General features: G+C 40.7%; 2 protein-coding genes across 2 annotated transcripts in view; one reads left to right on the forward strand and one right to left on the reverse strand.

Annotated features, from left to right (window-relative positions):
- The window catches only part of Myom1 (myomesin 1), a 158733-nt gene extending 157715 nt beyond the window's left edge, over window positions 1–1018 (reverse strand). Inside the window, exon 1 of the mRNA XM_048363644.1 lies at window positions 613–1018. Coding sequence (XP_048219601.1) covers window positions 613–729 — 117 coding nt within the window. The 5' untranslated portion in view covers window positions 730–1018. The remainder of the gene's footprint in view (window positions 1–612) is intronic.
- Window positions 1019–2053: 1035 nt separating this feature from the next.
- On the forward strand, window positions 2054–11834 carry LOC125364186 (myosin regulatory light polypeptide 9). The gene is made up of 4 exons (XM_048363647.1): window positions 2054–2213; window positions 8173–8371; window positions 8747–8908; window positions 11333–11834. The coding sequence occupies exons 2-4, from the start codon at window positions 8188–8190 to the stop codon at window positions 11503–11505; spliced, it is 519 nt and encodes a 172-aa protein (XP_048219604.1). The 5' UTR covers window positions 2054–2213; window positions 8173–8187; the 3' UTR covers window positions 11506–11834.
- Window positions 11835–15505: the final 3671 nt, after the last annotated feature.

Below are 15505 nucleotides of genomic sequence, written 5' to 3' on the forward strand. Positions count from 1 at the left end.
CAAAAAAAATCAATTATAGACTGAACACTCCCTGCTTTCCAAATTCAAATGTTCAAAGTTTAACTTCCAATAAGACTGTATTTGGAGATAGCATCTTTAGAAGTAATTAAGGTTAAAAGAAGTCAATGAGTGAGGCCTATTCAGAAAAAGAGGAGATCTCTCTCCCTCCCTTCCTCTTTTCCACATTAGTTTGCTAACTTGCTATATCAGTATTAATTGTGGAATGAACACTTGAATGAACACAGACCACACAGTCACCGTCAATTTTCAGTGAGGGGCATCCTTGGAACAACTCCAATAAAGTTTGCTGCTGCCTTTGCCTAGTATGCCTCTTACTCCTCTACTGACATCTAGAATCAGCTCAGTGGTCCTCTGGGGCCAGCTTTCACAAGTCCCCAGGCAGGTATTTCCACTTCTGTTACCTGCTCCACATTTCTTCCCTACACTCCTGCCTCTCCATTCTACTATACCCCATGCTAGAGGATGCTACAGTTCAACTTCAAAAAAAGCAGAAAACCATAGCTCCAAACACAATACTTAGCAGTGCAGTTGTTGCTTAATATGTGTTGACCTACCTGAGTGGCAGGAAGACAAGCAAGGGAGTTACTTGACCCCGGTGAAGCAACTTTCAAGTTTAGAAAGAGTGTCCATTTCCTTACCGATCTGAAGTGTTTGGTTTTCCGTAGCCTGGAGGAAGTGGGCAGGATGGCTCATGGTCCGTGGTGCCATTCCACCCCCCTGTGGAGCCCATATGTACTGCAGGCAACCGCTCTGCCTGACAACTCAAATTCCAAGAGCAAACCCAGGATTCACTCACCCCTCTGGAGTTTAAGCCTGTGGTCTGGCTCTGTCCCCAACCTTCCCCAATAAAAGTCACTTTGGGCTAAACCCATGGCTCCCAGGACCTGCCTTTGGCTGTGATTCAGTGACTTGAAGTGCCTGATGATTTATATTTTAAACTAGAATTCCTAAGTGATTCTTATCATCAAGGAAGTCTGGGAAATGAATCACCTTATAAAATGAGGACTATTTTTTTTCCCCTCCAGTGAGTTTAGTTCCTTCAAGATAGCAGCTGGATATTAGGAATGCTTAAGAATATTCTGCGGTATTTGGAGCAACAATTTCCATGTCAAGAGACTGATTTAAGTGAGAAGCAGCTTGGAAAGCCAACGCCCTACAGCAAACCCCAAACTTCAGACCTGTGCTTGTCTTCAGAACCTAGACAGTCAGCTAGTACGCCCTCCTTCAGGTCACAGGTAATGTCAGAGTCGGGACAGCCAAGCCCGTGGTCCCTACTAGCTTTTGGATAGAATGGGGAAGGGTCTCCATCTCGCTATTACCGGACGCTTTGTTATCCGCGTCCGAGGCAAGGGACGCTGGGCAAGATAAACCCAGAATTTTATTTTATTTTTTTCACCAAGCTGGAAGTCCTCGTGAGAGTGAGGTAGAACTGGTGAGGTTTTCCTCGGAAAAGAAGCCCTTGTTAGAAGTTAGAGAAAGCTGTGGAAGAGGAAGTCATCAGCCAAGCAACTTCATCAAGTCCGTCCATGCCATGAGGATGAGGGCCCTTGGGACGTCTAGGAGGGAAGGACAAACACTTAACAAAACAGCACGGATGCCACGTTAACTCAGCTCTCAAGTAACGAAGGCATCACAAGCATGCCCCATCCCCTGCGCAAGCGCATTACGGCCCCGTGGCGGCGCAGGAAGGCGGGACTAGGGCTGGTCACGTGGTTGCCTCAGCCCTGTGCGCGATTTCCCTAAAAGGACTTGAGCTTGGAAGCCCGCCCCCTCGCCGTGCCTTGGAATGTGCGGGGAGAAACAGCCACCGTACAGACGCGACCATCTGCACACGTTGGGGGGGGGGGAGGACTTCCAGTGCGGGAAGAAGTACACGAAAAGGCAGAAACGCAGTCCTCGTCCCATCCAGTGGTTTCATGTTATCCTCTGTGCCAAGCCTCCCGCTTCATACTTCCTACCCCTGCTGCAGTCGTTCAACAGCGTGCCCGCTGGCCGCACTGGCGGCCTCCCTCTCGCTCGCTCTCCCAATAAGTTTGGCCCACTCTAGCCCGAGAACGGTGACTCGACTTCCTTCCGGTTTGTTGAGCGGAGGTCGGAAGTGTTGTTCTTTGGCGGTTCCCGGGTGAGAAGGGCGGTGCTTTTTCGTTAGCGCGGGGTTCGCAGCGGCGTTCGGATTCTCGCGGCTGTGCTGGGTGAGTGGTGGTCGGGGGGAGGCTGGCTGGATCCCGGTCCTCGCGGCAGCGACGCCTCGCGGGGAAGCCGTGGGCGCGGGGAGCGCACCTGGTCGGGCAGGTGTCGCCGCGAGATCCCGGGTTTTGAGCCCAGGCGCCAGCCGCGGACTTGGCCCTGGCGCCCAGACTTGCAGCTCGGAAAATGTGGTTTCGCCGCTGGCGCCCTGCTCCAGGGCGAGTGCCGGGCCTGCGAAACCCGAGCCGCACGGAGCTGACACCCAGGCTATGTTTAGTTGGTAACGTACACTTGCCCGATTCGGGGAAGTTCGCGCCTAACTGGAGCCCGGATTCCCTGCAGGCCCCCAGCGGCAGCTGTGGCCGCAGCTGCGCGGCGCTGCGTGCTGGGAGGAGGCGCCTCGAACCCGAGCTGCCGTCCGCGCCCCTCCCTAATGGGAACTTTTACGACCGTCAAGGGGCGTTTTCACCGGGGCTTCGTTTGCTTCCATCCTTTGTCTCCTCGGGCAGATTTTGTGTTCAAGTCTACTTGCCTCCTGAGACTTGTGTTCTTTTAAAGCAGCTTAGTAGGCATCTGAAAGCATGATGTCATTTCTTTAGAGGTGTTTGAAACTGGAACGGGCTAAGTTATTGTTATATCTGAAGGCGAAAAAGGAGGTTTTCTTTTTAATTGCTGGTACGCGGGGGGTGGGGGGTAGTTTGTGAAAGACCCTTGGAAAGGCTTAACCAGAAAGGCAACTTATTTTAAAAAGCGTGATTTTACCGGCGATCCCGCCTGACAACTAATTGTCTTTGGGAAAGAACTTCTGGGTGTGGCGCCGTCTGAGAAACTAATCCTACTGGCAACCGGAAGTTTACGTAAGAAACGAAAACTTGATTGAGTTGGACCGGAAAAACCTAGTTGAAAATATACTTTAAACACCAAAGGGGGGTGGGGAATCCTTCGGCTTGGGGAAAAAAAAGTGTATTAATTAGATGGGAGTAGATTTTGATAGGAATTTGGAAAGCAGAGCAGATCTTTAGGTGCGGTCACACTGTACAGTTCTTTATTTTTAATGCTGGTATTGAGACTTGAACCCAGGGCTTTTGCGCTGTTTTTTTTTTTTTTTTTAATACTGCTCTAATCTAGTACTCTACCACGTGAGCCACAACTCCACTTCTGGCTTTTTGGTGGTTAGTTGGGAGATAAGTCTCAAGGACTTTCTTGTCTGGGCTGGCTTCAAACCTGGATCCTCAGATCTTAGCTTCCTGAGTAGCTAGGGTTACAGGCCTGAGCCATGAGGCACAGAGCTCACACTATGCAGTTCTAGGCTGGAAATTTTCATTTTAGGATATTTATTTTCCAAATTGTCTGGATTGTAGTATTCTGTAGAAGTTTTTAGATTACATTTATTACCGCTTTATAAATGTAGGATGTTTTTATTTTATTCTAAGGGTGATGTACAGTTACAAAAGTAAGGTAATGGGTGTCCAAAGTTGTTACCTCCTTCCTCATTTTCTCCCACTGTCCCTCTCCTCCCCCTTCCCTCCCCCATGTGGTAAAGTTCATTTCCAACATAGTGTCTAGTGAGTATTGCTGTTGCATTGTTTCACCCTTCTGTCCTATATCTCACCATCTTGGTATTCTATACAAGACACAGGTTACCAAAAAAAAAAATGACAACCGGGGATAAACCAAAGGGGGAAAACAAAGAAAAAAGAAATAATTAAAGCAATCTGGTGTATATATTAGTATGGGTTAGTTCTAATTGGTTTTTCAAAATCTCTAGATAGCATATAGTTCCTACAAGTTCTGTATTTCAAAAGGTTCTGAAAATTCTGCTTGCCTTTGGGGGGAAGACCTCTTTCAGGATTTTTGCCTTTTATTTCTCCAATCTCTGTGTAGTTTAACATCTCCCTTGGACATCATTTGTGTCTCTCCTGTTGTATTAACTCTAATGATTTATTCTATCTCAGTGAACTATTTAAAAAGAATACAAAACTACAAATGCATTGCTGCCTATATTCTCCCTGACTCAGAAGAAAGTTTTGCTCTTTCCATCTGTAAGCTGAATGTTCTTGGTGACCCATAATTGCCTATCTTTCACCCCAGCCTCTGAAATTCTTACAGTCTGTGGAAGACTGCTCTGCAAATGTCTCAGCTTTTCAAATTTCACACAAGAAATACCCCTCATACCAAAGTCTCTTGTTAGGGGCTTCCAAAATAAGTTCAACTTAACAAGTGAGGATTCTTAATAATGAACTCTCGGATGATCTTCCCATTGACTCTAAATAGAGAATGTTTACACTGATATATGGCTTTTTTTTTCCCTTTGGTGGTCCTGGATTTGACTTCCTAAAGCTTGCTAGGCAAGCTCTAGAGCCTTGGGTGCGATCCACTTATGTTAGGCTTCCCAGTACAGATGGGGCCGCTGCATCTAGCTCTTGCTGAGAAAAGATTAAGCTGAGTTCAACAACCTTACCTCCTCCCCCACCCCCAAGTATCTAGGATTACAGGCACTGTGATGAAATATTTTCAGTTTTAATTTGTCCTAACTTTTCAAACTGATACAAGAGCTGCACACTGGCAGAATGCTCACTCCCAGAAGGCTTGTTATTTGCTGAGTTTCAGCCTCACTTGTTAAAGGCATAGTAAAATAGTGAACTAGAATCAAAGCAAAGAAGACAATGCTAATGTCAAGGATGATCTCCATGACACTGTAGCACTGTTCCTGACTTGATTCCCTCTATCCCTTCTTATCCTACTCATACATTTTAGTTTGGTAGGAAAAAGAAGATCAGTTTCCTTGTTTTGGAACAACTGATTGAAAAGGTAAACTTACTGCTGCTGTACAGCTTCAAGTTTCTGGTAGGAGATGACCTCATAAATTAAAATCCAGTCATGAAAAAGCTAAGCCCCAGGTAGTAATTTGATCAATGTTATACTGCCTGTTTTTGATAGAATTAAGTACCTTAAGTGTTAGAATCAAGACTGGCATCTATATTCTGAGATATTTTTGCAGCTCCCAAATGGGATTTTATTGCCCACCAAATCTTTTAGAAATCTAAAAAGTTCATTCTTAATCCAAGGTATTTGATAATCATGGCCACCTCATTTATTTCTTATTCTCACTTTTTAAACTAGAATCATACCTCTAGAATGAAAATTACTGTAAACTATTGGTTGATTTCATAAGTTGAATCTATCACATTTCTTCTTAGTTGCCTCTCCAACTATATTTTAAGCTTCTTGAAGCTTCACCTACATGAATCACCTTTAACTTTTACCTAGTAGTCAATGCTAATAACATTTGATACACATTAGTGTAATAACTGCTCATTATAATGTTGACAGGATGAGTGGTCCAAAGTTCTGTGTAAGACTCCTTGGTGCTGACAAAAAGCAAAGGCAAGCTTTTGCGCAGTTTTATGATGCATTACAAATGCCTGATTAAAAGAAGAGGAAATATATAAAAATTAAAACTACATACATATATTATAAACTAAATTTTAAAATATTCCTAAAGCTTCCACCAGAACTTGTACTTGAAATTTTATAGAGAATTTGTATGTCAACTATTTGGCTAACTATTCTCACCAGTTTCTTTGTTCTTAAAATAACTGACATTGCTGCATCATTAGGGGAAGACAATGGTGTCATACAGAACAAGACTATTTTTAAAGATGTACTGTGGCCCAGATATTAAATGGACTGGCAAAAATATGTGCCCCTCATTGGGTGTCAACTGCATACCTGAGTCCTTAAGTATGTTTAAGAGATGGGCATAATATATTCCTTGTAGTTTTTTAAACATGTTGAAAGGGAAAATAGAACTTTGCATAGTTTAATGAGGTGAAGAGCCCCCCCACAAAAGGATTACAGGAGGAAACTATTCATTCACAACTCACATAGATGATGAAAAGCAGTCTCCTAAAGGATGGTTAAAATAAGCAGAAAATTTGGGAGTGGTATGTAATTCTTGTGCCATGTATAATGTATTTTCTAACGACATTCCCCTGTATTGTTGAAGAGTGCTCTATATTGGATTGGCTGGAATTTGTGACTACTCTTTCTGGAATTTCCTGCTAAAATGTGAAAACAGACTTAGCTAAAAATAATGTGAATCGAACTTTTCCTAGTTATTTCCATAATTGAGTTTAATCTGTGTGGCGTGGGATAATCAAGGAAAGAATGTAAGAAAAACTTTTAAAACTCAAAGACATACTCTAAGGGTGACTTTGAATGCTGAGCTCTAGGTAGCATTTCATTCTTTGCAGTCCACAGATTTATTTTTAGAACAAGGGCATAGTGTTTTGCCACATCATAGCTAAATGTTGTTTTTAGGACGTAAGCTTTAAAACTGTTATCCTGGTCAGAATGAAATCAGTAGTGCCTATTTTAGACCACCTCAGAAGAATATAACTCAGTACAGTGCCTCAGTCTTGCTCATCAGGAAGTTTGCTGACTACCATCTCTACTCCCAACTCTGAAGGATGGTACGGTAGAATTTTATTGGGTGATAATTGGATTTTTAATATGTTTTAACATGTTTGTGTAGTGTTTTAAAAATGGTGTATTGAAGAAAAATGTCCTAATTCTATGTACTATTGGACATACTTTTTAACATATACTCTACTGGGATAAATTTAGGTTGTTAGAGAGCAAAGATAGTTTTTGTATTTCTTAAGATATTCTCTAAAACTATTTAAATTGCTCCAATTTCATTCACTTATTTATTTGTTATTATTTTAAGTTGCACAAAGGGGCTTTAATTGAACAAATCAATTTATAAACATAATGCATCTTGGTCATTAGGGAGATAACTGCTCCAATTTCCGTGTAGAGGTCTTAGTTATATCAAGTGATTTAGTGTGGCTCAGGTGGCTGGTCTGGATAGAGTACAGTGTCTGAAACTTAATTAGAGATGAATTAGCTTAGTTTTTTGCTATCAGACTTTCAGCAAAATGTTTCTTGAAAAACTTGGAACTGAGAAGAGAGGGTGAAATAAAAGGTGCTAGTTGAATGTAGAACACTGTCAGTAGTGATTCGAAAAGATCTGTTCCATCCATTAGCTTTCTGCTTCCTTGCCTTTCTTTTTTTGGTGGTGGTGGGGGGCAGTCCTGGGGCTTGAACTCAGGGCCTGAGCACTGTCCCTGGCTTCTTTTTGCTCAAGGCTAGCACTCTACCACTTGAGCCACAGTGCCACTTTCAGCTTTTTCTATATATGTGGTGCTGAGGAATCGATCCCAGGTGTTCATGTATGCGAGACAAGCACTCTACCACTAGGCCATATTCCCAACCCTTCCTTGCCTTTCTTGCCACCATATATGGGATCAGTAGTTTAGGCTACAGAATGATGGTCCTGTTTGAAGCTGAAGTATAGAACCAGCACTGTTTCCCAGGTACCTAAGTGTTTGATTAAACCAGCTGTTAAGCTATATAGCAGTCCTGGGGTTGTATGATCTTGTCCATAAACCAATGTCAAGTCCAAGTTCAGCTGGACTTTGATTTGATATTGGCTTTAATTTGGAATTTGAAGTGGCAGGCCAGTTATAAAAATTCACAATTGCAAAGTGAGTAAATGGAAAACATGAGTACATTTTCTTTTTCAGTCTGGTTCTTTGTGTTATAGTTTCCATTATGTAAGAAATTCCTACCAAGTGATACTATTGGCTTTTTTTTAACTTTTCTTTTAAATTATCTTTTAAGTATAGTTGTACAGAGGAGCTGTTGAACAGGCAGCTTATGAATATAATGTGTCTTAATCAATATCACCCCTTCAACATTCTCACCTATCCCTCCCATCCTGCCCCTTCCCTCATCTCCTTAATTCTGTGGGGTACATTTTGGATTCTATTACCCTCTAATTAACTCAAACATATTAGGAAAATTGATTTTGTTTACTTTTATTAACTGCTGTTTTGATTAAAACTTTAGTCATCTTAGATGCTGATTTTGCTTTCCTTGTGTTTCTTTCTTAATTAGGATTTAACCATCACCATGTCCAGCAAAAGGGCAAAGACCAAAACCACAAAGAAGCGCCCTCAGCGCGCAACGTCCAATGTGTTTGCAATGTTTGACCAGTCACAGATCCAAGAGTTCAAAGAGGCCTTCAACATGATTGACCAGAACAGAGATGGTTTCATTGACAAGGAAGATTTGCATGATATGCTTGCCTCATTGGGTATGGCTCAGATTTAATATTAATATATTGGGTAGAATTTCCATAATGGCTTTAATGTTTAGTTTTTTAGTCTTAAGGCTTTACAGAGTCAGCCTTGTGAGTCTCTTGAGAGTTGTGGCATGTGTACGTGAGAGAGGAAGAGAGACTTGATTATGAAAAGAGTTTTATTCCTCCTAATGGAATATTAAGAATCTCTGCAACTTCTAGTACAGACTATATTCATTGAGAAGACTTTATTTCCGTAAACAGTTTTGCTATCATGAAGGCAAATGCAAACTATATAGATAGGTGGTCACCGTTCTTGCTGAAATGTTTACTATGATTAATAGTTGATATATTTTATAAAGTAATCTAATTATGATTTTGTATGTTTAGGGAAAAACCCAACTGATGAATATCTGGACGCCATGATGAATGAGGCCCCAGGCCCCATCAACTTCACCATGTTCCTCACCATGTTTGGTGAGAAGTTAAATGGCACAGACCCCGAGGATGTCATCAGAAATGCTTTCGCTTGCTTTGATGAGGAAGCAACTGGTAAGTCAGAGGTAGCCTTTCATTACAAAAGTGACTTAGTTTTTTAGTTATGGTAACTAAATACACATTGATTTAAAATGTAATGGGCAGGGTTTTTGTTTGGCCTGTTCATCCTTCACCTCAATGTCTACAGTAGCTCACACAGTTTCATAGGTTACATGTGAAGCCTCTTTAGGAAACTTAGCCTTTACTAGAAGGTTAGCTCCACAAGGTAAATACTTGTTAAACGGGTAACTTTTTCCAGAGCAATCCTGAATAAAGAGTTTCTCATTGTGGGCTGGCACCAGTACAACCCTGTGATTGCTTAGCCTGTATCCTTCAACTCTGAAATGATTTAAATCTATCTAATCTCTAGTTTAAATCAAACCGAGCCTAGGCTCTGGAATCGAGCTACCTGGTTTTACATCTCTCTTCTGCTGCATAATAGCTGTGGAATTTCCCTAAGTTACGCTTTCTTATTTGTGAAGTAGGCAATAACACTACTTACCTCATGAGGTTGCTGTGAGGGTTAAATAAGGAAATGACATATACCTGAATTCACTCACAGAAACAAATGTAGTCGGGGTGGGGGCATCGTGGAGCATGCCAACAATCCCGGCACTTAGGAGACTGAGGCAGAAGGATTTGAGAATTTGAGGTGGGCGTAGCAATATCTTACCTCCAAAAGAAAAGCCAAAGAATGGATGGAGTTCAGTAATAGAGTAACAGGTTCAAGGCCCTGGGTGCAGTCCTTATCACTTCAAAAAACCAAAACCAAATCACAAGTTATTTTTGGAAATGGTGCAGTAGAAAAAAATTGAGGGAGACATACTAATTCTCTTTCCCCAACAAAAACATTTCTATATTGCTTGAATTTTTACTGTGAGCAGGTAATACCTTTTTGTGTTTGGTACTTGAGTTGATTTGAGGGCCTTGTTCATCCTAAACAGGTACTTTACTACTTGAACCATGCCTCAAGCCCTTTTTGCTGTAGTTATTTTTTCAGGTAGCATCTCTGGTTTGGGCCAGTCTTGACATTGTTCCTCCCATTTAGGCCTCCCAACGTAACTGGGGTGACCAGTGTGAACCATCACAGCCTTTTTGTTGAGATGGAGTTCTCACTAAATTTTGTCACAGGGTATCTTGAATCACAGTTCCCCCAAGTATCTGGGATTATAAGTGTAAACTACCATACTCAGCCAGGTATTCCTTTTTTTTTTTTGTCAGTCCTAGAGTGCTGGAGCTTGAATTCTGGGCCTAAGCACTGTCTCTGGGTTTGTTTTGTTTTTGCTCAAGGATAGCACTCTGTCAGTTGGGCCATAGCTTCACTTCCAGCTTTTTGGTGGTTAAATAGAGATGAGAATCTCATGGACTTTTGGTCCCAGGCTGGTTTTGAACCTTGATCCTCAGATCTCAGCCTCCTGAATAACTAGCTACTTTACAGGTGTGAACTACCAGCACCAGCTCAAGTGTTACTTTTTTAAAAGAAGAGATTAAAACTAAACGAGTCAGGCACAGATTTTCTTTCCTGCTCAGCCTGGCTTCGATCTGCGATCCTCTGATCTCAGCCTCCTGAATAGCTAGGATTACAGACAGGCACGAGCCACCAGCACCCAGTATACATTTGTTTACTTTTTTTATATGTATAAATAGGTGTAGTCTTTGGGCAGGCAGGTTGCTCAAGACCACCTTGGTAGCAAAAACTCGATAAAAAGCAGAACAATTGTTTCATCACTGCACAGACCCATTTCCCATCACCATGTCGGTGATACATTAATGCTCAACTATTACACGTTTGCAGCTGCTAGCATGCTTGATGCCATATATGTTGGGTTTGTAAACATTAAGCTCAATGTAACCAGCTGTGATAGTATATGCCTGTAATTCCACATTGACACTGGAGGTCACACGTTTGTGGCCAGCTGGAACTACATAGCAACCCTGTTTACCTTAAAAAAAAGTACAACAAAACAAAAGTCAGAGGTAAATGAAATAGCATAGCTTGTTAAAAGGGGCCCCCATGATTCTTTCTGCTGTAGTACTTTGTTACATTTATGATAGGGTATTGATTTCACTGTTATTTTACTTTTTGATGTGGTATTCATTTTAATATGGTGATTAACGGTTATTTCCTTATATAATAGGAATTATAAAGCTTAGGTGCCTGGCTCATACTTTATAACTTTAAGGGTAGGTCTAGGCTCTGCCATCAAGAGATCAGAAGATAAGGAAGCCGAGTGACAGTAGAGTAATACAATAGCTACTAAGCAACTGGCCATTTTTCTAAACCTGTGCTGAAGTTGTCTACAGTGGCTGGAGACTCCATATTTTATGTATTATCATGTGTATAGTTTCTTAATGTAGAGAATGTGCAGTCAAGTGTATGTGCTTGTTGTAGCTAACTCTCAGTAGATGTGTTCTGATCCTCATTTCTTCATTCTCTAGGCACCATCCAGGAGGATTACCTGCGGGAGCTGCTGACCACCATGGGCGATCGCTTCACAGATGAGGAAGTGGATGAGCTATACCGAGAAGCCCCTATTGACAAAAAGGGCAATTTCAATTACATCGAGTTCACGCGCATCCTCAAGCATGGAGCAAAAGACAAAGATGACTGAAAAGAACTTCAAATTCCAACCAATGCTCCTTATTACCACTCTCGGTATTTCTGAGATTTTCTCTTAGAGCCTGTTGCATGCCCTTAGCTATACAGCTTTTGCCTTTCTTGTTTTATATTTATTCTCAGCCATTTGGGCACATATATCTTTATAATCAGACTGGAATTGGGACTTTGTCATTTGCAGACTAGAAAACAGGGTAATTAACTTACCAGCAGTCCCATCCTTCCCCCAAGTAACTGCAGTCCACACAGAGTCAATATATTTTTTCAGAGAAAGCTATTCACTCAATTTTTTCTGAACCATAATTAAAACTTTATGATAAAACACTTGTTTAAACGTCTTATTTACCAAAGTTGACTTTTATTAATTTCTCTTCAAGGAAGGGTAAATGAAATAGGTCGTAGAAAATGATAATCTAAATCTGAGCATGGTGACATAATTTCTATAATCCAGTACTTGGGAAACTGGGGCAGGAGGAGGATCGCGAGTTCTAGGCAGCCTGGGCTTGTACGTAATGAGTTGGGGGTCAACATGAGTACATGGTAAGACCTGTCTTTAAAACCCAGACAGGAACAACAACAAAATAAGATTTTTGCTTGGCCTCTCATACTCCTTCCAGTTTTTATTAATAATTTTGTCTCTATTCATCTCTTCCTCTTCCAAGAAAATCTAATTTTAACTGCTCTCATCAAGTTTCCTGTACTTTGTCTTCCAATTTTTAAAGCAATTTCCTGTAGAATCTGTATAAGTACGATCATTTTAATAGCTGTAAGTTCTTAGTTTGGCATACTTGCCTTTCTGTTCCCATTTTTTATGTTTTAAACTTTTGTATATGGTTTCAAGTTATTTGAAACTAGAACAAGCCATTGCATATAATTTTCACTTCCCTATTTTTAAAAAGTTTTTATTCTTATGAAGGTGATATACAGAGGGGTTACAGTTACATAAGTCAAGTAAAGAGCACTTTTCTTTTTGGACAATGTCACCCATTTTTTCCCTCCCATTATCCTATTTTTAAAACAATTGTAGCTCCAAAGGTTTTGTGGAATGCTTTTACCCAAAAGACAGATTATCAGGTTTATATTTCTGGCTGTTGGAAGTCCATTAAAAAATATATATATATATATATATATTTATCTTAAATATAGCAGTCTCTGTTGAAAGACCATGTTTGTTTATGTAGAATTTATCATCATGAGCTTGTGTATGAATTTGAGACATTCCTGACCTGCCCACAATCAAAACAGCTGAAGCTACATTCTTAGGAAAGTGAGGTCATTGTTTCAATCCTAAAAATATCTCCTGCTGTTTGCAGGCGGGGAGGACTGTTGCACAGTTAACAAGGGAGTAGAAGACATTTTCATTCTCTTTAGGCTTTAGAAATCTTACTCTGAAAGACTCATGAGTTAAAAAAAAAAAAAAAGAAACATTGAGGGAAAGTTTGTTGAAGAGAGTGACAGCCTGTGAAGATGAGTAACTGACAATTACTTTAGTAGTTCCAAGTTTTATGCTACTCTTAACAAGACTATCTTTGGAGAAAACCATGACCTCAATTTAGTAATTATCTTAGGGCAACAGGCCTTTGTACAGGACAGGAGAGCTGGTAAGACTGGTTATGTAGAATAAGAGTGGGAGGACTTATAACTAGTAGTCTTTGCCCCGTCAAGATTAGACTTATAACTAGTAGTCTTTGCCCCGTCAAGATTAGAGTCTTAGAAGCTACCTTATTTTCTTCCTCAGTTTCATTCAGTGGTATAAACAAAAAGAAAGGGCTTGAGTTCAGGGTGCACTGGACCTCCACTTCAGCATTTTGCTGGTAAATTTTATGTCTCTTAGATTTGTCTGCCCCGGCCAACTTTGAACCTTGATCCTCAGATCTCAGCCTCCTGAACAACTAGGCTTAGAGTTGTGAGTGACTAGCGCCAGGCTCCAAGCTGCTCTTAAGTATCAACTTCTTCCTCAGTAAAATAGGATGGCACCCTCCAGGTTTCTTGTAAAAATAAACACAGAAGGCAAATGATCTGATGCATAATAAGGTATCCGAATAGGTATTCTTGTTTAGCTTACCAGTGAAACTGAAGAGAATCTTAAAGGAAGATAGGGTCAAAGGGCATGTCTTTAAAGTCTGTAGAAAGACAAGAAAATGATAAAAAAAAAAAAGTGAGACAGTCATACTTGTGAGATAGGAAGAGATAAGGCATAAAAAGAGCGATTGTCAGAAAGAGTAGTGAACATAGGAGTTCAATAGAAGTTGGAGAGGAAGTAAATGCTAAACTTAGGAAAGAAAAGTCCATAGTCAATTCACAAATTATTTCAAGTAGAATTCCATGATTTTAGAGTTTCATGAAGATTTGGTCACACTGTACATAGACATGCCTGACAGTTTACCTTGTACTAGCATATACTGTTTACTTTGAATTTCCTGAGCCACACTTGTGTCACATTAGGTTCTTAGGAGAATAATTTATTGGTTCCTTTGCAACTTGGTTTTTATCCTTGGTTCTTGTCCTTGAAGGGTTGCTAGAAACAATCCCATATTGAAGAAATAACCATTTCCCCAGTGCTGCTTATCCCATCTGCACTTCTTCCAGCTTCTACAGCCTGGTCTTTCATTCTAGATATTTAACCCTTGTTCAAGTAGCAGGAAGCATGCCTTTATGTATTTATGTACCTATTTATTTTAGAATTGTACTAAATTGACAACTTATTTTTAGTTTAATTTTTTAAATCATCTAGATGATTTGACGTGGTTACCATTTTTGAGTATAGCATGTTTTCAGACCTTTTTGGTGGTTAAAGTTTAGCTTTGCTGTAGATATTCCATAAATAATGATTTCCCACAGATTATCTACATAGATAGCTAGCTTTTCATTAATGTTTTTCTTTTGAGTCTAGAGAGAACAATGCACTGCAGAACTATTTCTTTAGAACAATGCTGTCCACTAAAACTTTGGAGTGATGGTGATGTCTGATGAGGACTGTAGCCACATATTGTTGTTCTGCACTTAAAATGTGTCAAATAAGATGGATGGGCTAAATTTTGAATCAAGTTGAAATAGCTATGTGTGGTTAGTGGCCATTGAACAGCACAGTTCCAGACACTAATACTAAGTCAAAGTGCAGGGTGAGTAGAGCACTTACATTACATGCTTGGGGCACTGGGTTGGATCCCCAACTTGGGAAAAAACAAATACTGTCAAGGTACTCTTACATTGTCCAGGGCTAGGGTTTATGGGGTGTAATATTCCATTCCTGTAAGGTCTACAACAGAAACCTAAGAAACCCGAACATGGTGAGTGAGAAGACAGTCCTTTAGACTTGATATCAAAGGGCAGACTGAAGCTAAGGAAGAGTGCCCAGGACCTGGTGTGACTTCAGATGAGCATAGCATCAACTGTGTTTATAAGAGAAACTGTTCTCCATCCCTGACTAAGGAATCCTAGTACTAGATTTTGAGGCTCAAGAGTCTGTTCTGAAAGCTCCTCCAAGTTATTCTTTGGTGTGAAATTGTTTAAAAATTTCTGTACAGGCCTGGGAATATGGCCTAGTGGCAAGAGCGCTTGCCACCTACACATGAAGCTCTCAGTTCGATTCCCCAGCACCACATATATGGAAAATGGCCAGAAGGGGCGCTGTGGCTCAGGTGGCAGAGTGCTAGCCTTGAGCGGGAAGAAGCCAGGGACAGTGCTCAGGCCCTGAGTCCAAGGCCCATGACTGGCCAAAAAAAAAAAAAAATTTTCTGTACAATGGGGAGCATACAGCTCCTACCTTTTTGGAACTTCTGGTGGAAAATTTTTAGATTATAAAGTCAATGAAGACAATTTCAGTTACCGCCTCATCATTTAGCACATTACTAGGCAATAATAAGGACTTAACAAATACTGGCTATTAGGTTGATTGTCCATTATTTAGAAATAGATTGTCCCAAGGTGAGGGAAGTCATGCCTAGAATATTATAGCCAGGAATATTACCTAAAACAACCTCAATGTTGTTATG

Source organism: Perognathus longimembris, chromosome 15 (genome assembly GCF_023159225.1).
Source record: "Perognathus longimembris pacificus isolate PPM17 chromosome 15, ASM2315922v1, whole genome shotgun sequence".
In the NCBI taxonomy this organism is placed as follows: Eukaryota; Metazoa; Chordata; class Mammalia; order Rodentia; family Heteromyidae; genus Perognathus; species Perognathus longimembris.